The 27,124-nt window shown below is 39.4% G+C and overlaps 1 protein-coding gene across 11 annotated transcripts in view; it reads right to left on the bottom strand.

Annotated features, from left to right (window-relative positions):
• The window catches only part of LOC108069552 (uncharacterized), a 537,263-nt gene that overhangs the window by 231,242 nt on the left and 278,897 nt on the right, over window positions 1-27,124 (bottom strand). The window contains exon 8 of one of the 11 annotated variants that reach the window (XM_070214360.1): window positions 11,348-11,366. The exons of the other annotated variants lie outside the window; for them this stretch is intronic. Within the exon in view, the coding sequence (XP_070070461.1) occupies window positions 11,363-11,366 (4 nt within the window). The 3' untranslated portion in view covers window positions 11,348-11,362. Of the gene's footprint in view, window positions 1-11,347; window positions 11,367-27,124 lie in introns of those variants that run through there. 11 annotated transcript variants of the gene reach the window in all.

Genomic DNA, 27,124 nt, shown 5'->3' with positions numbered 1-27,124 from the left:
GGTGCCACGCCCCCTATAACGCCCACAAGCCCCCTTTAACGCCCATAGTTTTGAAGCTATTATGAAAATAGTAACTGATATGTATTCGCTTCGTCATACCTATCGATTGGCCAAGTAAAAGATTGCCACGCCCACTCTAACGCCCACAAACCCAATAAACGCTTAAACTTGGCCAGCGCCTACATTTCCGCCTTTCATGACCAGTAGTACCAATATCTGGCGGTAGATGGCGCAATACAATATACACTAGCGCCATCTAGGAAATGGCATTGGAAAAAATCTGCCTTTTTTTCTGTGGTCACTCTAATTCACAATATGTTAATGCAAATTTTAAATTATTTGAAATGGGGCGCGCATTTTGTCTCTTTTCGCTCGTATACGTTTTTCACAAGTGCATTCACCTGCGCTAGAGAGAGACGGAAGATGTGCTAGGCAGCCTCTTCGAGAAAGAGATCCCTGGGTAAAAATCGAGCGGCGAAAAACATATAAGAAGGCATATTTCTATTAAGTTGTTTAGCTAAGTAACTGGTATCTAATAGTCGAGGCACTCGACTATAGCGTTCTCTCTTGTTTGTTATGAAGTAGCCATTTTGATTTCTGACATTTTAAAACCCAAATCTAAAAAAATGGTTAATATACAATTGATATACCTAAACGGAACCCATCGAGATAAAGCGTTTGAAGGTCTCAAAGATGGTAAGTACACCCAGAAAAAAAATGACCTAAAATTTCAAAAAATGGCCAAGAACTTAGGTAAAATTGGCCTAAAACTGGAGCTAAGTCCTTGAATGGCCTAAAATTTAGGATTGTATGACCTAAAATGTTAGGCCATTAATGGCCTAAAATGGGGTAATTTTTGGCCTAGATTTTAGGTAATACGCTGCCTTAAAATATGAGAAAACCCTATCCAAAATTTTAGGCTTTCTTTGGCCTTAAAATTTGTACTGAAAAATGTTTCATATTATAAAGTAAATACAGAGAAATTTATAGCTAACTCGAGGTCAATGTCGGCTTAGTCTTCAAGAAGTCGTCATTAGTCCAACACACAAAAACGAGCGAAGAGGCTTCACTGTTCAGCAGTGAAATCGCTGTTTTATTCAACGATCGAAGTGGATTACCATGCAAGCCGCGCTATAACTGGTTGGGAATTATAGCGTCGCTAGAACGGTATCAGAGTTCCGTGAAAATTTATTTAGGTAAAATGCATTAATTTTAAGGCCCACGATGACCTAAAATTTTAGGCTCTACGGGACCTAAATAGTAGGGCAAATATACCAAAAGTTTAAATTTTTAGGCAGTACGTGACCTAAAAAGGAACTTTTAGTCCATTTAAAATGTTTTAGGCTATGCATGACCTAAAATGTTGTCCATCATTTTTCTGGGTGTATGCATTTGAACTGCAAGGGTATACAAACTTCGGCCTGCCGAAGCTAACTTCCTTTTTTGTATCTATCAGTAGTAGCCTGATATTTTTAATGTATTCTGTGTGTAATACAAATTGCAAAATAAGTCTTGGGTAAGAATTTCTCAACTGAGCCAATGAAATATTAGATTTTCTTTAAACTCGGGTATCTCGTAGAGTTTGCCTTAGTTATCATCTGTGATTTTTTTTTTTTAATTTTTAATGTCCATTTAGGGGCGCTATGAATTTTTAAAGTTTAGAACTTAAAAAATGTTCTCAAACTTCAAATTAGTATATCTCGAGAACGGCTTAAAAGCACAACGTGCAACTTTACACGTTTATAAATGTGTACCGAGGGAGTTAACAAATAATTTTCTTAAATTTTTGGTTGTCCAATAAGTATGAAATTTTATTATTTGAAATTTTTTATCGCGGTTTTGAAAGTCTTCTTCATCCTATTAAATAAACTTAATTATCCAAGATTGTCCATCCCATAACCAACTTAAATTACCCGAAGAAACATTTTTGTTCCTTTTCATCATTTCCAAGATACATAATTTTTTATGCGAATTTAGAAAAACCCTATTTATATTTCCAATGAGTACAATTCTTATATGTTTAAGCTGAAAATTTGCACAATTCAATTACTCACTGATATTATTCACATATATTAATATCATAATTTTAACATCGTGCCATACAAATCGATGGATTTTCTTATTGTTAAGAAGGTAGGCTTTGAAAAAATTTTTTCTTTCTACTACTTTCTTAACAATAAGAAAATCCATCGATTTGTATGGCAGCTATAAGAAGGGACGGTGGAAAAATTATGATATTAATAATTGAATAATTGAGTTGTATAAACTTTTAGCTTAAACATGTGGGACTTTCCATGTCACCCCACTTTCTTTTTTTTTGTATGTAGACAGTACCACATTGATTGCAAAGCCACTTGCTTCCACTAGTTTACCTCATACCTATTATGTCAATGTTACCACTCTTTCGCCGTATAATCGCGTTGAAAAGAAAACACAAAATCAATTTTATCCTGCGAACGGAAGAAACAATTGGTATGGTTCAAAAGCAGAAAAATCTTTCTTTCCATGACCGATTACGAGAAAAAAATAGATTTTATTAGACCGTAGATGACCAAGCGATAGCGGTTTTAAAATCTATAAGTAGGATTTCGTCCAAAGGACCAGTCTGCAAAAATACCATTATATTTTTCTCAGAAATCCCCATATTTAACGGATTTTATGCCACTGGTTTCAAAGTGGGATCTATCTTGCGGAATTATCTATGAATTCTTTTCATTGATTTATTAATTTTTTCCAAAGCATATATGATTATTTTATATTACTTATTAGTTCTTTCTGAAAGTTAAATACTACAAAAACGTACAAATAAATTCATAGCTAATTCCTTAAGAGAGATGACCCTGGTCAAGAATATATATATATATATACTTTATGGGGTCGGAAACGCTTCCTTCTCCCTGTTACATACTCTTGCACAAATACAATACACCCTTTTACTTTACGAGTAACGGGTATAAACATTAGACATGGCAAACCCACCAGTGCTACCAGATGTCTGAGCTACATCTGAATCAACTAATCGGACAAATCAAAGAGCTACCTTATTTCGACGGAATCCCATCGGAGTTAAGTAGCTATATTGCCAGAGTAGAATATTTACTGCAACTTTACCCTACTCAAGATAAATACTATTAAATATTTAATACAAACAAAACATGAAGACCCAGTATATAGGAAGCCATATAAATACACTCAAACCTTTGATGAAGAAGTTAATAAACAAATAAATGAAATGATTGAACAGGGAATAATTCGTAAATCAAAATCTCCCTATTGTTCACCCATTTGGATAGTTCCAAAAAAGAGCGATGCATTAGGCAAAATGAAGTTTAGATTAGTAGTGGATTACAGAAATTTAAATGAGATCACTATCAAAGATATATTTTCGATACCCAGAATGGATGAAATATTAGACAAATTGGGAAGATGTCAATATTTCACTACCATTGATTTAGCCAAAGGATTATACAGATTTTTTTGTATATCTAGATGATATTATAATTATTTCCACTTCATTGGAAGAACACATATTATCATTGAAAACGGTATTTCAAAAATTACGTGATGCAAATCTAAAATTACAACTAGAGTTTTTAGGTTACGTAGTAACTACTACAGGTATTAAACCAAATCCACAAAGGATAAGTGCGATTATAAATTTTCCAATACCAAAATCTTCAAAAGAAGCTAAATCATTTCTAGTATTGTGTGAATTTTATCGAAAATTCATACCAGACTTTGCACATATTGTAAAACCAATGACAGTAAAATTAAAGAAAAGCGCCACAATCAATACTAAAGACAAACCTTACATACATAGAAGCATTTGAAACAAGAAATGAAGCTAACTTCGGACAGCCGAAGCTTATATACCCTTGCAGATCATTCCTATTAATTATTATTATTATTTCTCATTAATTTTCCAATCGTTCCTATGGCAGCTATATGTAGTTCAATTTAAATAAAATTAAAATCGAAATTCGGAAATTTTTAAAAAAATTCATATCCCAGAGTAGAAGAGAATACAATAAAAACCAACGAAGCAATAATTGTTATACCCTTGCAGAGGGTATTATAATTTTGGTCAGAAGTTTGTAACGCAGTGAAGGAGACGTTTCCGACCCCATAAAGTATATATATTCTTGATCAGGATCAATAGGGGAGTCGATATAGCCATGCCCGTCTGTCCGTCTGTATGTCTTTTTCAATACCGTTTGCGAGCTCAGTTTAAAAGCTAGATCCTTGAAACTTTCACAGTCGTCCTAAAACATGTGTACGCAGATCAAGTTTAAAAGCCGACCCGATCGGGCGTCTATATCCTATAGCTCCCATTGGAACAATCGGATATAGCTTTCACAAAATGAAGATATTTCGCTCAGTGTAAGAGCTATTGACAAGAATCTTTCCAAATCGTATTTTTTTGTGCGTACCTTGATCAGGGTAAAAGCGCGTGCCGATCGGAGTTCTATATCCTATAGCTCCCATAGGAACAATCGGATATAGCTTCCACAAAATGAAGATATTTCGCTCAGTGTTAGAGCTATTGACAAGAATCTTTCCAAATCGTATTTTGTTTGTGCGTACCTTGATCAGGGTAAAAGCGCGTGCCGATCGGAGTTTTATATCCTATAGCTCCCATAGGAACAATCGGATATAGCTTTCACAAAATGAAGATATTTCGCTCAGTGTAAGAGCTATTGACAAGAATCTTTCCAAATCGTATTTTTTTGTGCGTACCTTGATCAGGGTAAAAGCGCGTGCCGATCGGAGTTCTATATCCTATAGCTCCCATAGGAACAATCGGATATAGCTTCCACAAAATGAAGATATTTCGCTCAGTGTTAGAGCTATTGACAAGAATCTTTCCAAATCGTATTTTTTTGTGCGTACCTTGATCAGGGTAAAAGCGCGTGCCGATTGGAGTTCTATATCCTATAGCTCCCATAGGAACAATCGGATATAGCTTTCACAAAATGAAGATATTTCGCTCAGTGTACGAGCTATTGACAAGAATCTTTCTAAATCTCATTATTTTACGCATACCTTAATCAGGGTAAAAGCGCGTGCCGATCGGACGTCTATATCTTATAGCTCCCATAGGAACAATAGGGTGAAATCGGTACAAATTTAACGTTTTTCAGGATATTTCGCGCAGAATATAAGCTATTGACATGAAACTTTCCAAATCCTATTATTTTATGCATACCTTCGTTAGGGTTAAAGCGCGTGCCGATCGGGCGTCTATATCCTATAGCTCTCATAGGATCAGAAGGGTAAACAATTTTAAAATTATATTTTTTGCAATAATAAAATATTTTGTTGGTTTTTAATTCATGTTGCTATTCTAGTCAGGTTTTCATTCGTAAAATCTGCAAGGGTATTAAAACTTTGGCTTGCCCAAGTTATCTTCAGTCCTCGTTCTTATTTAAACTTGTTTGTCACCTTGACCCAAACGAACCTTACCTTTTTTACCTTCACCCTTTCTTTACATTACTTTTACCCTAATCTACCTAATACCTTCTTAATCGCAACTTAACCCCGCACTAACCTCACCTTATTCCCACTGTAACTGCACCGTTCTGGTGGCCTACATATATAATTTTTGTTAGCTTAGCGAATGCAGATAAAAACTCTAACTATTTTTTTTACCGTTTTTTCGAACAGATCTAAAGCCCAAAAACTTTAGAAACTTATAAAAGAATGTATTAAAAATAACACACAAATACCTATGAAAGGCCAATGTTTTAAGCGAAAAACGGATCCGCTCGCAGATTCGGTAGGTAAACAAAAAGTGCGTCCATGTCGGCTGGGGATCAACAGCTGCAGTTAAATATTTCCGGAAATAGGAAAAATTAAAAAAAAACGAAACTGATTCTCAAACTCTTTTAGGTGAAATCTGTGGGTGAAATTCTACAACAATTTTCTTCGTACGCCCATCGCCTTTAACACAATTTAAAACCAATTATTTAAAAAGTTCTGTAGGTACGTTTTGGCTGGTACAATTTCCAGATTCTCAACGTTGTGCGAATACGACCTTTTCTTAAATTGGAATGTTATTTGTGGACGCATATATTTCATTTTATGTTTTTAAAGTACATAAATGCATACGTTCATACGAATGTGTGTATGGGCATTAGGGTGGTTTTTTTTTGTATGAAAAATTCTAAGGTCCTTCTCTCACCCCCTTATACTTTGCGCATTGGTGCATTTAAGACATACCAAAAAGAAAAAATTAAAAAAAAATGCGTTTTAGTGCTTGCGCATTGACCTTTAAGTTTATCACTCATACGTACTGTTGCCCGTGATCAAATATTTTAATTTCATATAGATGGCGTAGACTTGTCATTACTTATTGAGTCTAAACATAAAGGTGACGGCTAAAGAAAAATAAAATCGCTATGGCTATATAAGTTCCTACATTTAAGGGAGTCGCACCACAGAATCAAACAAATTTTTTTTTTATTTATTGCCCCCAAACTATATGCAGAATATGTGGATAAAAAGCTATTTAGATATTTTTAAAAGAAGTAACATGGGGTGACTCTCTTAGGAGTATATCGTAGCCAAAAAAACCCTTGCTAAATTTTTACTTTAGTTTGTTTTCGTAGTCTAATGCAAATTCAGGTGAATTACGTGGACTATTATTCAAAAAAATTGTCTACATCTACATTTATTGAATCCTACATACCTAAATAATAAAAGACAAACAAAGCAATATAGTTATACCGAAAATTCATAGATTTATTTATTTTGTCCCTGCATTATAGGGTATAGGGTATTGTAATTTTAGTCAAAAGTTTGCAACGCAATGAAGGAATGATTTCCGACCATATAAAGTATATATATTCTTGATCAGCATCACTAGGAGAGTCGATCAAGCCATGTCCGTCTGTCTTTTCTTGTTAAGCCGTGTTATTCGTCAAAGGACGTACTCGAATTTCCTTGCTCTCCCATACGCTAACCAGCATTTTTGCAACAAGCTGAGCACTTTTAGATAAGGCTTGCTTCAGAAGAACTGTCCTGTAGAGCAAAAAGGACAGTACGGACCTCTTTGACGGCAAAGTTTCTTCTTCATCAAAATTGAAATTCAGCAAAAAAAAAGGTGCTCTCCATTTATGACGATTATGAACGAAATCAAATATTTGACAAGTGTAGATATGGGAAAAGATTTGCCTTCCCAAAATTCATACTGGCTTACGTGCCGTATGAGTAATCTTTTTGGAAACTGTGAGACCATTGCGCAAGCCCTTAGACTTAATTTAAAATTTTTTTGATTTTAGTTTAAGTTATTTTGCGCAAATATCTTGTGTTTAAAAGGGTGAGATAAAAATTCCTTATAAAAAACCGCCCTAATTGGCATATCTCTATATCTCTAATTTCTTTGCAGTTTGAGAGAAGAGCCTAGTAACTAAAACTCCTGAATATTTTATGGAATACATACACACCAAGTCGGTCGTGTTTTTCTAAACTCTTTTCGATTTCACTAATAAAATCTATCCGCTTATCAAAATATCTATAAAGAAACAAGATAGTTCCATATTATCGTCGTTTTGATAACATTTCAAACATAGACTGTGATTTAAAAACGTATTTAAATACGAATTAATATCAACATAAACCAAAACAAAAACAAAGCTTTGCATTGCTTCGCGTTTCTGCCGCTTGTGTTCTGTTGTTGTTTACACTCTCCGTTGCTCTCCGAATCGTGCTTCTCTAATCTTTCGAACGCGTATTACTCTCTGAGCGGTCTTTACCTCTCTAACGGTACTTCCTTCGCTGTCTGCTTTGTGCGTGCTGCTGAAACTCACCGGTTGCCCGGATAATCAACGGCTCTCCTGCCTAATATTTCTTGCAGTCTCTTTCATCGCTCTTTAATCCGAGCTCGCCTACTTGGTCCATAAGTTCCCTTAATCTTTTTGAAACTCTTAACTACCAATATGAGTGTACCGTGCACTGCCAAAAAATGCGAATATACAATGGAACCATTGGTGGTGATTCCTATTTACTATGTTGGCTGTGCGACAATTGTGCACATATTAAATGCGCTGGTGCCGGCGCTAATGGTCGCATCGCTGATCTACTTTCCAAAAGAATAGGATTTCTTTGGACCTGCAGCGGTTGCCTTGATACGGCGTATTGTATGCGCACTTTCATGAGACAAACGCGGGATAACTTCAGAGATGTCCATAAACTTGTTACCGCCTTAACTGATAAGGTTTCTAAAGTTGAATCGCAATTCCGTGAGTACAAAATTGTGGGCGAATCTCCAAAAAGGAAAATCGCTAACAACAACAGCCTTGAGGTGCCGGCAGATGGGTTCCCATCGATGCTGACCCCAACCGGACATGACCTAGTTTCTCCAACTGCACTAGCCATCCCCGCCCCTGTGCTAAACTTTGTGCCTCCAGCCTCTAAGCGAGTAAACCTGTCTCCGGGAACACTCCCTAGAAACAGTCTATTAAATACGCCAGCATCATCCACAATTATGGCTTTACAAATTCCACCAAATTCTATGCCGAAAGAACCAGTCAATCTAGGCAGATCCGAAGTCCATACTCAACCCTCCACTAGCTCTAATAGTACTCAAAATCCGTCCAAGCCTCATCCGAACGTCCAGGATGCACGTCCCATACGTACTCGTAGACCCCTCGCTGCCGTGTCCTTAAAGGCAGTCGAAACTAAGAAGGCTATCTTTGTCAGTTAGGGAACATCTATGTGATATGTTCCAGGTCTCTTCCGACAATTTCAAAATTTCCAAGTTCAATCTCTAAAGATTATAAAATGAAAGACCGATTTTTAGGGGGATACGACCACAGCCTAAACCATAAGAGCTAGAGCAGCCAAATTTTTTCGCAGTATTCCATTGGGGGCGTAGGCGCCCACTAAGGTCCGACATGTCCCCCCAGTGGCCCCAAACAGCTCCAATATCCATATTTAGAGCAAAAAATCATTAGATTTACTTAGCCTTAACTTCTAAAGTGGTTGGAATTTCGAAATTCTGATTTTGCAGAATTTTAGGTCTTGAAAGGGCCTAATTAGAAATCTAAAAGAAATTTCGATATCCCCCATAATTTGGTAGTACATTTAAAATTAACTTTCCGATTTAAAAAATCTAAACCGCTGCTCCGATCGAGATGATTTTTCAGTAAATGGTTATTCTATGGCCCAAATGCTTAAGTTTAATTTTTTAAGTTTTTAACATTTTTTTAAAGTATTTTTAACGAATTTATTTAGATTTCCTAAGTTATTGCGTTGCATTTGTGGGAGCCTGCCGAGAGAGCGAAACCCAGAGAGAGGATGCCAAGAGAGCGACGGCCGAGAGAGCAGCAGCCAAGAAAACTGTCGTGGGGGAGAGGTAGTGCTGTGTGGAAGGGGGAGGGGAAAAAGGCAATTTAAGTTAAAATTTGTTTTGAATTTTAAAAACTTAAACTGCTGTTCCGATCAATATGATTTTCGATCAAAAGTCAGTCGAGTAGATCAAACGCTTGGGTTTTATTTTTCAAAAAATATTTTTCATTTTGTAGCAGAAGTAAGAGGCTTATTTAAATTCCACCATGGAAGAAGATAACAAATTACTACAAGTTCTGTAAACAAAGCCAAAATGTTTCCAAGTTAATTACACTGTGCAGCATTTTTAGTGCTTTTTAAATTTACCTTGTTGAATGCTATATTTTTGGATTCGATACGAATTCCCAAGTTAAACTGCGTTTTCCAAAAAGTTCCCCGACGCAAGGATTCTTAGCAAAAGGACCTCAAAGTTCGAAAAATGCTGAAATTGGCCAACTTTCCGGAGCTCTTAGAGGCAAAGGGATTCATGGTTTAATTCGATGTTAAAGTTTTTTAAAAGATACATTCTTTATCTTTCAAGCCCCATACTTAAAAAATTTTTTTTTTTTTAAGGCAGAAATAAATTTCAGAAAACATAGTCAAAAAACTTAAAAACATACAGCTGTTTTTAAAAGTTTGTTGTTGTAATTCATCTTCATCTGGTAATATTGTATTGATTATAATTGTACTTTTAGACTAATTGGATAAGAAAAGTGACAACAACAAACTTTTAAAAACACAGGAGTTTCACACTACTACTATTTTGACCGCAGATGTATGCTTTTATGTTTTTTGATTATGTTTTTTTAAACTTGTTTCTCCCTTAATAAAAATCCTAAAATTATTTTAAGTATGGGGCTTGAAAGATAAAGAGTGTATCTTTTAAAAAACTTTAACATAAAATCAAACAATGTATCCGTTTGCTTCTAAGAGCTCCGGAAAGTTTGCCAATTTCAGCATTCTTCGAACTTTGAGGTCCTTTTGCTAAGAATCGGAATTCGTAACGAATCCAAAAATCCATCAAGGTAAATTTTTGATGCTGCATAGTGTTATTAATCTTAAGATTCGAACTTTTCATCAAATACGTATGTACATATGCATATTAGGAAATGTTTTGATTTGTACAATGCAATACATACACACAATGTGTGTTTATGTTTCTACTTGAAAGTACATAATGTGCTTAAATACAATTAAAATTATTCATTTCCTTTTAGCCAATGCAAAATTGGAAGAGTTTAAAATTAATAATTATCAATCAAATGTGGAATCGGAAAATAATAAGTTACTTCGCTACTTTTGTATGGGATGTCAATCTTTTCGTGTGTGTACAAATGTTTTCGTTTCATTCAAAACAATAAATTTAAAAATAACAAATTCCAATTTACAAACAAGTGTACATTTGTGCGCAAACTAAAATTGCATTAATAACATTGTAACTGATAGAAGGTATAAAAATTCACTACTTTTACATACACTCATAAAAAACAATCGAAGAATTTCCTTAAAATCTAGACAATTCTTTCTGGAATTTTTGCCAAAGGCGACCTCACCTTTGTTTCAAGAAATGGTTTTTTTGGGAGGCACCATTAAAACAAGAAAAAAAATTTCTTGTTTCAAGAAATTAAATTTCTTAAAACAAGAAAGGGTTTTTTAGAAAGCCACCATAAAAACAAGAAAAAATATTTCTTAAAACAAGAAAGGCGATTCTTGTTTCAAAGGTGGTTTGTTTCTTGTTTCAAGAAATTAAATTTCTTAAAACAAGAAAAGGGTTTTTTAGAAAGGCACCTTTTAAACAAGAAAAATTCTTTCTTGTTTAAATTTCCTTTCAAAAAATATTAACACTGAAACCCTAAAAATAAAATGTAACTTGGTTTTTTCTTTTGCATATTATATTTATTTACATTTAAAACATTTAACACTTAACATTTAACATTTTTAAATTAACACATTTTTGACTCAAGAAAACATTGTTATTACCCAAGGTCTGTTGAACTTCATATGACCTAAGGTGATCCATTATCTTCGCCTTTCCTCATCTAGAAAAAAAGAGTTATTGGGATATCAATGATTTGTTTTTAGATAAAAAAAATTTTTTGAAATAATGTAATGTTAATAATAGCCAAAATACAAACACGTTGGTCAGACGACCGAGAGAGAGGAGCAAGACAGGTAGAAAATGAAGGGTTGAAAATCGAATTTCAGAGAGAGAGAGGCACGGGAGAGACACGTACATACATACATATATATTTACATACAGTCCTTTGCGCAATGGGAGACCGAATGTAAGCAGGGCAGATCATGACAATTTTAAGGAGAAGAGAGAAACGTCGCGACGCGTAGGTCAAGCGAGCGAGAGAGAGGAGCAGAATATGAAAGGGTTGAAAATCGGGTTTCAGATCGGGTGAGCCGCGTACATGCATAGATATTTACATGCATACATGTCAAACAATTACAACATATTTTTCTTACCTTAGAAGGTTTTAAAACAAAATTACAGCTTCGCCAAACAAGATATTTGGCTGATGCAACTGCAGGTATTTTCACTCTGAAAAATAAATAAAATGCGAGTAATAAGATAAAGTTATTATAGAACTCTACACCCACAAATTTATGTACAAATGTATGTATGTACGTAGCTCTTAGCTAAAAAACAATTCAACTAAAGTGGTATAAGCTTGGTAAAGAGATTTGGAATTTATCCTTTAATTACACACATACAATTGTACGCGCGCTATACAAAAAATTAAATATTTACATACCTTTGAATATTCGGAAAAAGGCTTTACCTCTTATCCGCTTGAAAATCACGTCCATCACTCACGAATTTTTTTCACAACTGGCGCTCGGGGGATCAGAGAAGTCGGTAGCCGGGTAGTATTCGGGCCGAGTAGGCCCTTCGTCCTACTTCGTTTTTCTTGTCGTTAACATTCGGCAGCCGAAGGAAGTCAATGGCTACTTTTCTATATTCTAGGGTCATTTCATTCATATATTCAAAGGTGATTTTGTACTTAAATATGTAGAAAATGTTTTGGCTGCGACGGCAAAACAAACATATGAGATTTTCATTTTTCTATTTTTAAGAAAAATTCTTTCTTAAATTTTTTCCATCAAGAAAGTTTTTGAGCGAACGAAGTCGCTCCGGGTATAGCTAGTTTATTATATAGCTCTACCAGTAGCCTTCGGATTCTCTCTCTGGAAGAATCTTCTAGACAGGTTGTTTACGCAAAGGTTTTCAACAAACGCGCAAATAAGATATAAGAAAGTCCTGACAACCTAATTTCCGAACTGCAAATTAATTTTGAGCGAACGAAGTCGCTCCGGGTATAGCTAGTTTTTTATATTTGTTTAATCAATCTGAATTTAATATATGTTTTTAAGGAATCTAAAAAGGTGATATATGTTTTCATCGACGATTTAACAAATTAATATCGCAAGTATTAGAAGAGGCGTATGCAAAAAATACACTTGCTCTCCTTTGCCACAATTCGATTTTTGGGAGTGAGAAGCAGGAAATTAGAAGAGTGCTATTTTTATTATTATACATATTAAACTTCCTTTGGATTTAGTAAATTTAGAAACACCTAATTGCTTTATTTCAAAGCAATGTAATATGACTGCGGTGTTTAAAGATTGTAAGTTAATTGTTTGGGATGAGTGCACCATGTCACATAAAGGTGGGCTTGAAGCCATAAATAGAACCCTGCAAGATATTAATGAGAATACTATGTTGATGGGTGGTATTACAGTCCTGCTAGCTGGAGACTTTCGCCAAACCCTTCCTGTTGTGCCAAGAGGTGCAAGAGCTGAAGAAATAAAGGCCTGTTTAAAATCTTTAAAAATTGGGAATGGCGTCCATCCAACAGTTGATGGAAAAATAGTTATAACATCACGCTTAGGAAATGTAGTCAAAACCGTTCAAGACCTTACATCCAAAATATTTCCTGACATTTCTAACATATCAAGTAAAAGCTTAGATTGGCTATCTGAAAACGAAAAATGAAAGAGCAACTACTATTAATAATTTATTGCTAAACTCCTTTGATGGTTTAGAAGCCTCCTATAAATCGGTCGACTCTGTTCCTGAATCCCATTTGAATTTTTAAATTCTTTGAATCCTTCAGGAATTCCTCAGCATAATCTGTCTCTTAGGATTGGAGCATCCGTAATGGTATCGCAAAATTTTAAGTCCCCCAAAGTTAAAATATGGGACACGATTGCAGATAAAAGGTCTTCAAAAGAATGTAATTGAAGCAACAGTATTTACGGGATGCGCGAAGGGGGAAACAGTGTTTCTGCCCAGGATCCCATTAATACCATCCAGTCTGCCGTTTCAGTTTAAAAGGCTACAATTCCCTCTAAAAGTTTGCTTTGCAATAACTATAAATAAATCGGAGGGGCAGACTTTGAAGTTGGCTGGACTAGATCTTAGAGAAGATTGCTTCTCTCATGGACAATTTTATATCGCTTGCTCTAGAGTTAGCTCTGCCAGTAGCCTCATTATTCTCGCTCCTGAAGGATCTTCTAAAAATGTTGTTTACACAGAGGTTTTAAAGTAATCTATTAATTAACATTATTAAACCAGAAAGTTTCAGTGGAATAGGTCTAATTGGACCTCAGGGGTGGTGTGGAAATGGGAAAGTCTTGACAACCGTACTCAAAACTAAATTTAAGCGAACGAAGTCGAGCCGGGTACAGCTAGTTTTAATTATAAGCGAAAAGTTGCTTCTTTTAAAATTATTTTTCCGGGATCTTTCATACTTCGAGCATTAGGTCCTGGATTGTAGCCAGTTGACACCGTAGTCCATGAGTTTGCTCGTAAGGAACTATCCTCTAATAAAGTTTCTTCGGTTCCAAAAAACTAGATTTCATTTTGCGCTATCAAAATGTTCGTGGCCTTCTTCTTATCTCCGATCCAACATGGTTTCACAAAATGTCGTTCAACTACAACTAACCTGCTGGAATTTACGACCTACATTAATAAACGCTTCATATCCTCCAATCAAACTGATGTCATTTTCACTGATTTTAGCAATGCCATGAGCTTCTTATCCACAAGCTGCGCCTTCTTGGTTTCACACTAACTCTTCTGATGTGGATTCAGTCATACCTTACAGGCCGTTCCCAAAAGGTACAATTTAATAATGTACTTTCAAAAACTGTGTCTGTAAGCTCCGGAGTACCTCAAGGTAGCCATCTTGGTCCTTTGCTATTTGGTCTATTTATTAATAATCTTCCTCAAATTATCGTGGCCTCCAAAGTTCTTATGTATGCGGATGATGTCAAGTTTTGTATGCATATGACATCGCCTGGTTCCCACATGCAGCTCCAGCTTGACTTAAATAACCTTCAATCCTGGTGCCAAGTCAATAAGCTACTGGGTAAGAACTTCTCAACTGCGCATATGAAAGTAGCTAGAATAAGCGGGAGCGGCGATTTTTTTTTATTAGTTTTGTATAAAATCGTAAATTAGTTTACAGACGCAAACATATACAATTCCCATAACCAGTGTGTTTGATATCCGAAGGAATCTTATCGTTTTATTGCATTTCAAAATATTGTGACCCCTCGTTATCTTCTAAGAACAACCCTGCTTGTGCGTGGCTGCTTGTGCGAAAGGTGTGAAATTAAAATTTTTAAATTTAAATTTAAATTTAAAATTTTTTAATTTTAGAATCATGACAATTATACCAATTAAAAGGTCTTGAAAAATGCTTTCCAATGACACCAAACTCTTTTTTTTTTTTTTTAGTGGGGGTCCAAATATATTTTATTTTTCGCAGTTTGAATATCATTGGTATAATTTTCATGATTCTAAAATTAAAATTGTACATTTTGAAATAAAATTTAAAAATTTTAATTTTACACCTTTCGCACAAGCAGCCACGCATAAGCAGACACACACACATACACACACACACAAGGACTGAGAGCCAGGTATATTCAAAGTGCGCGGACGTGTTTTCAAGTAGCTCTCCCGTAAATCTTCTTGGGCATCGGAATCCCAGCTGCAAAAAAAGGAAAACTGCTGCACCTCGCCAAGCTTGGTACTCACGCAACCAACACAGGGTGAGATCCTCCAATCTACAGCCGCCGAGATCCGGAAAGTTGCCCCTGAGCATCTCTCTGCTGGACAGAGGAGGCAGGGCCGGGGGGTAATCCAAATCCCGCGTTTTTCCGCTTTTTCTGCATCTGTTTTTGGTTTTTCCTCCTTTCCACGGTTTTTTCTCCCACGATCACAGCTGATTAGTGTTGCGAAACCCCGAGCAGAGCCCAGCTGATCAAGGCCAGCGTTGCCACCCCGCCGCACTAGAGGCCAGTGCGGCCGCCTGGCCAGTGCTGCCATTTTTGGCCAGTGCTGCCACATCGGAGACACCCGTAGTCGCTCTGCTAGGTGTCGCAGCCAAGAGCTTTTGTCAGCGCGACACTGCTTTACAACAAAGCCCGCCAAGGCGAATTTCGGTTTGAATTCTTCGACGGTAGGACAATAGAGGTAAAGACAAAGGATCGCACTGTCATCCAACCCCACCGCTAGGCGGCCTCGTTATATACGCGCCATATAAACCAGAGTATGAAAGATACTCTGATGAGCATCAAGGAGATCCAGATAGAGCTCAGCGCGCAAGTTGAGGAATCGGCGGTGGTGAAAACCCGCACGGCTACGTAGACAACGCCAGGCCTAGCTTCATACAGCCAAGTTGCCAGAGAGGCAAACACCCGTGGGCCAGAGCCAGGAAGGTCCCTCACGGAGTGGAGCAGAGTCCGGACAAGGACGTCCGAGCAGACGGCTCCGAAGAAGAGCAAGCCGAGCAAGAGGGTCCGCCCTGACGCCCTTATCATTAAGGGAACTGAAGGGCACTCTTAAAGCGAAATCCTCAACCTGGTAACGAGGAGAGAGGACAACAAGCTGGAAGACGTGCGTAAGAACGTTCGCCGGATCAAGCGCACAGCAAAGGGAGATCTCCTCCTGGAACTGGATGGCGCATCAAGGGAGGACACCCAGTCCATCAAGGAAAGCTTAGGCAACGTCCTTGGAGACCTGGCTTGCGTCCGGACAGTTGTGGAAGAGGCCCACGTTGAAGTACGCGACTTCGACGACCTGACCACCAAGGAGGAGGTAGCAGCAGCCGTGCACGCCCTAACGGGCCACCAGGTGGACGTTTCAAGCGTCAAAGCGCTTCGCCCGGCTTACGCGGGCACAAAAATGGCGGTGCTCGCACTTGCGCCGCAAATAGCAGCAAAACTCCTCGCAGAAGGGAGGGTAAAGGTGGGCTGGTCGAGCTGCCGGGTCCGAGAAAGGGCATCCGAACGGAGGTGCTACAAGTGCCTTGAGTTTGGGCATATAGCGCTCCGGTGCAAGAGCGGAGTAGACCGCAGCGACTGCTGCCTGAAGTGCGGGCAACCCGGGCATAAGGTCGCTGACTGCTCGCAGGAAGCAAAATGCTTTCTTTGCGACCGAGCTAGGAAGGCAGACGTGAAGCACATCGCGGGCAGCAGGAGATGCCCCATGAGCAAAAAATCGTCGGAGAGGTGAAGATCATCCAGATTAACATCAACCACTGCGAAGCCGCGCATGATCTGCTAAGCCAGACCGTGCGCGAAATCCATGCGGACGTAGCGCTGATCAGTGAGCCATACAAAAAGACCGCCGGGCCGAACTACATTTTGGATGCGAAGAAGTGTGCAGCTATCTGGACGATCGGCTCATCCCGACCCCAACAAGTGCGCGTCGGATCCTACTTCATCCGGGCCATGGTGAACGAGTTCCTCATGTATAGTTGCTACCTGCCACCGCGCCTCACCCTCCCGGACTTCACATCAGTTCTGAACGAATTGGTGGATGATGCACGGGGAAAGAGGAACGTGGTCATCGCTGGGGACTTTAACGCATGGGCAGAGGAGTGGGGATCGGCCTACACGAACGCGAGAGGGAAAACCCTGCTCGAAACCATCGCGTCACTCGATGTAGCCCTACTAAACACAGGAACGGAACACACTTTCAGAAGAGGCGGAGCCGGCTCAGTCGTGGACCTCACCTTCTGCAGCAGCTCGCTGTTTCAACAAGCACGATGGCGCCTTGGAGAGATCTACTCCGCGAGCGACCACAAGGCCATAATCTGCGAAATAACGCGAAATAGACCGCCAGCATCAGCCCCAACACACAGCCGCTTCAATCCAAAGACGCTCCAGGAGGACGCGTTCCGCAGGACATGGAGAGACCCGGATTTGGGCGAGCACGCGGAGAGGAGCTCTGAGAAGCTAATGGAAGCCATGGCAACGGCATGCAGAGCCAGCATGCGGGAAACGAGGAGCCACCATCGTAACCTAGAACCGGTCTACTGGTGGACAGAAGAGATTGCAGCAGCCCGTAGCGAGTGCCTGCGCGCCAGAAGGCTACATCAGAGGGCGAGAGGTCGCATAAACCTTGAGCTCAGGAGGCAGGAATACGCCGAAACCCGCAGAGTATTAAGGAGACTCATCAAGCTAACAAAGCGAAAATGCTTCCTGGAACTGTGCGATGCAGCCGACCAGGACCCCTGGGGTTCAGCATACAAAGTGGTGGTCAAAAAGATGAGCCAGGCAAAACCCCTTGCCGCAGGCGAAGCCAACAAAACGAAGGAGATAGTAGAGCACCTGTTTCCAACAGTGCGCCCAGTTCCACAGCGCAAACAGGTAGCAGCAGCAGCTACATCTCTGAGTATTGTCCAACCGGATGAAATACTGAAGGTAGCCAGGGACCTGCCCGTAGGAAAGGCTCCAGGTCCGGACGGCATCCCGGACAGGGCAGTAAGGCTGGCGATGCTCGAGCACTCTGAAGCATTCGCTGACGTCTTCAACCATTGCCTCGGGGAAAATACCTTCCCAAAGCGGTGGAAGATCCAGAAGCTGGTCCTGCTACCCAAGCCGAACAAACCGCCAGAGAACCCGTCGTCGTACAGGCCAATATGCCTGATCGACCATGTAGGCAAGGCACTAGAACGGTGCATTAGCAACAGACTGCAGGAAGCCATCTCAGCAGCCGGGGACCTGTCACCCATGCAGTTCGGCTTCAGGAAGGCAAGATCAACGGTGGATGCAATCTCGACAGTAAAGGACATCGCTTCGAAGGCAATAGAAGGTACAAGATGGCGGGGAGGCAGTAAGGAGTACTGCCTAGTCGTGACCCTGGATATTAGAAATGCCTTCAACTCAGCGCGCTGGGATGCTACACTGGAAGCAATCCGACAACTAGGAGTACCGGAAACCCTAGTAGGCATCGTTCAGTCTTACTTCAGCGACCGCTCCCTACTCTACGACACGGACAGAGGGACGATGGAGCACAAGATTACTTGTGGAGTACCCCAAGGATTTGTTCTTGGACCGCTGCTCTGGAATGCAATGAACGACGGAGTTCTAAGGTTGGCACTATCAGGAAGAACAAGCGTGATAGGTTATGCGGACGACATAGCAGTCGCAATCGTGGCCAAAACCATTCCGGAAGCAGAGCAACTCGGAAACGAAGCAGTGGCAATTATCGAAGAGTGGCTCTCGTCGGTAGGTCTCAGCATAGTGCACCACAAAACCGAGGCGGTCCTCATATCCAGCTGCAAGGCGGTCGAGACTGCGAGCATCCAAGTTGGAGGCTCCTATATACGCTCAGCAAGAGCAATACGCTACTTGGGAGTCTTGATAGACACGAGACTGTCATTCAGGGAGCACCTGTTCGAAGCGAACAAAAAGGCCGCAAATGTCGCTAGAGCTCTATCGCGTATAATGCTTAACACAAGAGAACCAAAACAAGGGCGTCGACTCCTTCTGCAGTCGGTAACTCGGGCAACAATGCTTTATGCCGCCCCTATATGGGCCGAAGCTGTTGGCACAGAGTCGTATATAAAGGGCCTGGTATCAACCTACAGGCTATGCGCTCTAAGAGTCTGCTCCGGATTCCGCACGGTATCGGATGACGCAGCCCTTGTGATCTCCGGAATGGTCCCTATAGACTTTCTGGCAATCGAGGCTAGGGAGATTCACGAAAAAGTCAAAGCGCTTGGAGGGCGATGCACTCCCCCACAGCGACGCGACATCAAAACTAGGGCGAGGGAAAGGAGCTTAGGAGCATGGCAGGCCCGCTGGCAGCAATCCACGAAAGGACGCTGGACCTTCCAGGTCATTCCCGACATTAAGAGGTGGATGCAAAGAGGAAAAGGAGAAGTAAAATAAACGGTCACGACGACGACCACAACTGCCCCCAATGTGGAGTGGAGGAGACCGCCGAGCACGTGATCTTCACCTGCCCACGGTTTGAGCGTGAAAGGGAAGAATTCCTAGGCGAGGCCAGGGACCCTGTTGCCCTGGGAGACCGCATGATCTCGGATGAAGAGTTCTGGGCCCAGATGAGCAACTATGCCGCCGTAGTCATGAAGACCCTACGGAAAATAGAGAGAGCTCGAGACGAAGTTCGACGAGGGACCTTGAGATGAGCCCCTGAGCCCCAGAGTAAATCCTGACCCTGCGAAGCAAAGCCACGCGGTAGTCCCGCAGGGATATCAGGAATCAAATTCTTCTTCTATATTCTCTTTCTTACTATACTTTCCATGTAAAAAACTCTGTACACACCACTCCCAGATCTCTATAAACCCATTCCCCATAATAAACAGACTGATTTAAAAAAAAACACACACAAGGACTTGTGGGTAGGGGGTGATACTCGAGTTAGTGGGTGCACGTGCAGTTTCTCCGGGTTGTTGTTAGAAGATAACGAGGGGTCACAATATTTTGATATTTCGGATATCAAACACACTGATTATGGGAATTGTATATGTTTGCGTCTGTAAACTAATTTACGATTTTATACAAAACTAATAAAAAAATCGCCGCTCCCGCTTATTCTAGCTACTTTCACCACTTTTACTTGAACCACATTCATTTATTATATTTGTTTAAACAATCTGAATTTAATATATGTTTTTAAGGAATCTAAAAATATGATATATATTTTCATCGACGATTTAATAAATTAATATCGCAAGTATTAGAAGAGGCGTATGCAAAAAATACACTTGCTCTCCTTTGCCACAATTCGATTTTTGGGAGTGAGAAGCAGGCAATTAGAAGAGTGCTATTTTTATTATTATACATATTAAACTTCCTTTGGATTTAGTAAATTTAGAAACAACTAATTGCTCTATTTCAAAGCAATGTAATATGGCTGCGGTGTTTAAAGATTGTAAGTTAATTGTTTGGGATGAGTGCACCATGTCACATAAAGGTGGGCGTGAAGCCATAAATAGAACCCTGCAAGATATTAATGAGAATACTATGTTGATGGGTGATATTACAGTCCTGCTAGCTGGAGACTTACGCCAAACCCTTCCTGTTGTGCCAAGAGGTGCAAGAGCTGACGAAATAAAGGCCTGTTTAAAATCATCATTTTTATGGCCACAGATAAAAAAACTAGCGCTCACAAAAAATATGCGAGTGCACTTAACTCTTTTAAAAATTGGGAATGGCGTCCATCCAACAGTTGATGGAAAAATAGTTATAACATCACGCTTAGGAAATGTAGTCAAAAACGTTCAAGACCTTACATCCAAAATATTTCCTGATATTTCTAACATATCAAGTAAAAGCTTAGATTGGCTATCTGACAACGAAAAATGAAAGAGCAACTACTATTAATAATTTATTGCTAAACTCATTTGATGGTCGACTCTGTTCCTGATGCTGATAATGCTGTTCATTACCCTTTTGAATTTTTAAATTCTTTGAATCCTCCAGGAATTCCTCAGCATAATCTGTCTCTTAGGATTGGAGCATCCGTAATGTTATTGCAAAATTAAAGTCCCCCAAAGTTATGCAATGGGACACGATTGCAGATAAAAGGGCTTCATAAGAATGTAATTGAAGCAACAGTATTTACGGGATGCGCGATGGGGGAAACAGTGTTTTTACCCAGGATCCCATTAATACCATCCAGTCTGCCGTTTCAGTTTAAAAGGCTACAATTCCCTCTAAAAGTTTGCTTTGCAATAAATAAATAAATCGCAGGGCAGACTTTGAAGGGGCAGACTTTGAAGCTGGCTGGACTAGATCTGAGAGAAGATTGCTGCTCTCATGGACAATTTTATGCCTCATGCTCTAGAGTTAGCTCTGCCAGTAGCCTTATTATTCTCGCTCCTAAAGGATCTTCTTAAAATATTATTTACACAGAGGTTTTAAAGTAATCTTTTAATTAACATTATTAAACCAGAAAGTTTCAGTGGAATAGGTCTAATTGGACCTCAGGGGTGGTGTGGAAATGGGAAAGTCTTGACAACCGTACTCAAAACTAATTTTAAGCGAACGAAGTCGCGCCGGGTACAGCTAGTCTCCAATAAAGCTAAGGCCTTATTAGCTTTCATCAAACGCTGGTCCAAGGAATTGGATGATCCGTATATCACAAAGCTCCTGTTTGTTTCCTTAGTTCGTCTAACGCTGGAATGCTGCTCATGCGTATGGTCTCTACAGTATGAGCACTATCAAGACATGATTGAGTCCGTTCAGAAGCAGTTTCTCCTATTTGCGTTACGTGGTTTGAACAGGCAGGCTGCGACTTTTTAAAGCATCGTCGAATATGTACTGGCGTGATCTTCCTTCACAAGCTCCTTACTGGCGGTGTGGACTCACTTCACCTGATAACGTCCATAAACAGGAACGTTCCTTCTAGACCAACTCGTCGATTTCGGCCATTAGCACTGGAAATTGCCAGGTCAAACTACTCCCGTTTTGACCCATTCCGAGTTTTTTGCGACAACTATAATTAATTGTACCACTTATACTTTCCCAACAGGTACTGTGTTTTTTTACCTAGGTAAGGTAAAATGTATTGGGCAAAAATAAATACCTAGGTAAGGTAAAGGTACTTCAATTTCCCAGTACCTAGCTAAAGGTAAAAGGTAAATATATTGTTTTTTTTTTATATTTTTATAATTTTTTTGTTTTGTTCAATGTAATCATTTAAACTTAAAATAAGACTAGTTTTCAGTTTTTAGTCGTCTTAATCAAACAATATCTTTTCATTTCATTTAAATTTAAATGTTTTAATTTTGTGCATATATTTTTAAAACACGCGGCATGAATAATTGTATGCACGTATCACTTCATTAATGTATTTATGAAACTATCAGAAAAAAAATCGCCCTAAATTTTAGAAAATCGCCATACTTTGAAAATTGCCTTGAAATTCAGAAAATATTTCTATTTTTCAGAAATATTTTTCTAAATAATAAGAAAAACTTACCCTGATTAGATCAACTCCTCTTGTCACCACTTTTAGAAAAATTTTCTGTTATTCAGAAATTTTTCTTTTAAACTAAGAAAAAATCGCTTTCCATTTTAGGAAATTGGCCCAATTGGTAGCCTAGGGGTCTAATGCGAGCGGATTATTTGTTTTCTACGCTTAATTCGATCCCACGTCGAGGCGGACATTTTTTGCGTCTTTTTTTTTTTTGCGCATTAATAATTATACTTTAATACAAATAAGGATTTAGGTAAGCTAACACACACATAATGGATAAATAAGAGTGTAAGCCTAGAACCCAAGAGAACAGAATAAGAATGTACTTTGTACAGCGCCTCTCGTGATGCTTCCCTGGCGCTGCTAGTAGAGTGTTTGACTGCAAACTGTGAGGTAAGGGGTTCGATTCCCGCGAGCGACCAAAATGTTTATCTCAAGATAGTAAGTTATTTGATTTTTATGTTTATCATTAATAAATAATATAATAATTTCAGTTATTCTTTCAGTTACAATTTAAAATTAAAAGTGTGTTTGTGTACAAGCATCGTGACGTCATCCATGTGTTTAAATAGAGAAGAGTGTATGTAGAAACATTGACTATATATTGTGCATATGAATATGCCGTTTGTTTACGTACTTACGGCATTTTTGCGCGCCAAATACACTTTGGTTTCATAAATAAATTGATGTAGTGATGGGAACATACATACGTGCACAAAATTATATAAAATAAAACTGCGATTAGTTATACCCGTTACTCGTAGAGTAAAAGGGTATACTAGATTCGTGCAAAAGTATGTAACAGCTAGAAGGAAGCGTTTCCGACCCCATAAAGTATATATATTCTTGATCAGGGTCACTAGCCGAGTCGATCTAGCCATGTCCGTCTGTCCGTCTGTCTGTCTGTCTGTCTGTCCGTCTGTCTGTCTGTCCGTCTGTCCGTCTGTATGAACGCTGAGATCTCAGAAACTACAAAAGCTAGAAGGTTGAGATTTCCCACACATATTCTTTGGCTTCCTACGCAGCGCAAGTTTATTTTAGCCGAGCGCCACGCCCCCTCTAACGCCCACAATCGCCCACTAACGATTTTAAAATGGGTCCTGTGCCCACATCTTTAAAGATTTCCGAGAAGTATAAATGCAATTTTGTTGTGTATATTTATACCTATCGAAATGTAGAAGACATTTTTCAAATCGGACCATTCATTAAAAAGTTATACGCAATCAAAAATTATATATCTATCTCCCTCGCACTCCCTTTAGCTGAGTTACGATTGTTAGTCGGGACACCAACCCGACACAGCGTTCGCACTCCCTTTAGCTGAGTGACGGGTATTAGATAGTCGGGACAACAACCCGACTATAGCGTTCTCTCTTGTTTTAACTTCACAAAACAAACAATAGAACGGCTGAATTCCAATGACTTTTAATGCTGCGTTCCGACTATTACAATTTCGAAACGAAACGATATAATGAAACGATACTACATTGTCGCAGTCAGATCTGGCTGTTTTTAATCAGAGCAATGTTTAATACCTATGTAAGTACCTTCATAATTCCAAAGGTATATAAAAATCTGTAGCTAGGTAATGTAAAAGGTAATCAATTATTATTATACCTAGGTAAGGTAAAAGGTACCACTAAATTGTACCTAGGTACGTACCTAGGTAAAAGTATCTAGGTATATCCCAACACTGCTTATTATCCTATGAGTGTTCCTACGATGTGAATTCAAGCAGAGTCACTGCGTTCCTGTCATCCGCAATTAATCAATCATATTGAAAATTTCCTGTATATTTTTAAGTCCAATGAGCTGTTCATAGCTTTATATATATAAATAAATACCTTAAAAATACACAACTTCAACTATCAAAAATCGAAATCTTCCTAATACTGCTGTTATTTCTGTCCTGAAGTATGAAAAATTTGATTGCGAAACAACTATAATATGCACATTCTATTGATGCACAACGAAGAGATAAAAAGTATTCGTAAAGCTGAAGAAAATTATCGAATAAATAAAAAGCGTTTATAGAAACTCCCACTCTTGGGTAGAAGTTGCTGTAGGTTAAAAAACTCTTCGTAGGATAAGATCAGCCGTATCTTCTGGACCAGAAGCATCAACAACCTCCTGATCCGAGTTTTCAATGATCTCGATATCAGAGTCCTGCGTCTCTGGTATTTCAATGTCAATGTCAAGCTCAATCTCAATACTGGAATCAATAAAATCCACAGACAAATCCATTGATATGCAGTACTGAGGCATTTGAAGAACTGATCCTGAGCAATTTGAGTGGTGTCATATAAAAATGACTAGAATGTTCACTTAACAGGTTGTCATCTACAGGGAGTGCATACAGGCATGTTGTACTCCTAGGACCAATCCGATCGGTTCTCGAATATACGAAGCAGACCAAGACCCCAGTCTAATGATTATCAGAGGGAAAAGGAATACAAGGATTGATAACTAAATACCAAGGGGTGAACATGGTGTATCGACTAAGGAACAGGTTACGATGGTTTTGGAAATGTAATCTCTGTGTAAGCAAGATACGAAAGATTGGATACTTCGATTCGGGCCAACATTTGCACAAAACGTTGCAATGCAACCATTTTCTCAAGCCTTAAGCTAAGAGTAGCTAGAATAAGCTGTAGCGGCGATTTTTTATACCCTTGCAGAGGGTATTATAATTTTGGTCAGAAGTTTGTAACGCAGTGAAGGAGACGTTTCCGACCCCATAAAGTATATATATTCTTGATCAGGATCAATAGGGGAGTCGATATAACCATGTCCGTCTGTCCGTCTGTCCGTCTGTATGTCTGTTTCAATACCGTTTGCGAGCTCAGTTTAAAAGCTAGCGCCTTGAAACTTTCACAGTCGTCCTAAAACATGTGTACGCAGATCAAGTTTGAAAGCCGACCCGATCGGACGTCTATATCCTATAGCTCCCATAGGAACAATCGGATATAGCTTTCACAAAATGAAGATATTTCGCTCAGTGTTAGAGCTATTGACAAGAATCTTTCCAAATCTTATTATTTTACGCATACCTTGATCAAGGTAAAAGCGCGTGCCGATCGGACGTCTATATCCTATAGCTCCCATAGAAACAATAGGGTGAAAAATTTAAAAATTTTATTTTTTTCAATTATAAAATATTTTGTTGTTTATTAATTCATGTTGCTATTCTAGTCAAGTTTTCATTCGTAAAATCTGCAAGGGTATTAAAACCTCGGCTTGCCAAAGTTAGCTTCCGTCCTCGTTTTTTGCTATAATTAAAATATTTTTAAAGAACTTTGCGAAAAACTTCGTAACGATATAACAACTAGAAGTATTTTTGGCCGCGGCTCCCAAACAAGCGGAACCACTGTGAAGCAGCGGCAACAACAACTTCACTGGTCCAGTTAACGGCGATTAAAAAAACTGCAGCGGTCAAAATTTTCCAGCGGCAGCAACTGGCGACTTAAAGTAGGCAGGAACAGCGAGTTAAATCGGCAGCAACAAATTCCCATCTGGGCATTTAGATTATCCTTGATGAGCTCAACCAATTTGTCCTCTTCTAGCTTGTTCTGCAACCGGAAATGCAAGTTGTGCATATCGGATACATAGTCGCTAAAAGATTCGGTTTGACCTTGTCGCCGTTCCATCAACTCCTTGATTTTCATGAGGTCACTTCCGTATGAAGAAAAAGCGCGTTTCATTTCCGTCGTTAGGGAGTAGTAATCGAAGTTGTAGTCGTCCGCCCGATTCTCCATCAATTGCCAATACCATTTGCTGGCGGCTCCTACCAGTAAACTATGGAATTAGCGGAAAACTTGGCTCGGCTCTGTCCGATAAAGCACTTGTAGCCGTTCAACGCGGAACAAGAAACTTTCAACGGTCATACTGCGGCTGTTTCCGTCAAACTTCAAATTGGGGCGCCGGTGATCTCAAAGCCGATGCTTCTGGCTGTTGAGAGTCTCCTGCGATATCGGTTCAAAAGGCAGCGTCTCTTGGAAACACAAAAAGCTGCCAGATGGGTGTGCCGGAAACCGATTCGGTGGTGGTAATACTGGTTGCTCCACGCTCATGGATTGTGAGGAACGCAGTTCCACTACTTGCGCCTTTAATGCTTCTATCTGCGCTTGCATGGCTGCCTGTGTTTCATTGTTCTGTTTTATCACGGATCGCATTATCTGCTCTCTTCTCTCGACAGCTTCTGAACTGCTTGTCGGGTTGAGCTCATATTGCGGGAGCATTTTTGAGCGTCCCTTTGGCTGACCCAGGGGCAAATTTTCTCCCCCTACAGCTTCTTCGGTATCGTTTAATTGATCCATGTTGTCTTCAATGGATCTACTTTCTTCTTGCCCTTCCGGTCCGCGGGACATACTTAGGTTGTCTCTGTCGAGAGAACTGGTTCTTCGCGGCGTGGCTTCGGCACTTGCACTCCTGGGTGCTACATTTGCTCCTCTTGTTGTTGAACGGGTAATTCTTTCCGTTGTCGATTGGAAAAGCACTTTTTTCTTTGCCCCTTTCATTTGGGCCAAAGATTTGTTTATCTTG

Source organism: Drosophila takahashii, chromosome 3L (genome assembly GCF_030179915.1).
Source record: "Drosophila takahashii strain IR98-3 E-12201 chromosome 3L, DtakHiC1v2, whole genome shotgun sequence".
Classification (NCBI taxonomy): Eukaryota; Metazoa; Arthropoda; class Insecta; order Diptera; family Drosophilidae; genus Drosophila; species Drosophila takahashii.
The sequence above is the reverse complement of the archived record's forward strand: the minus strand, read 5'-3'. Positions and strand labels throughout refer to the sequence as shown.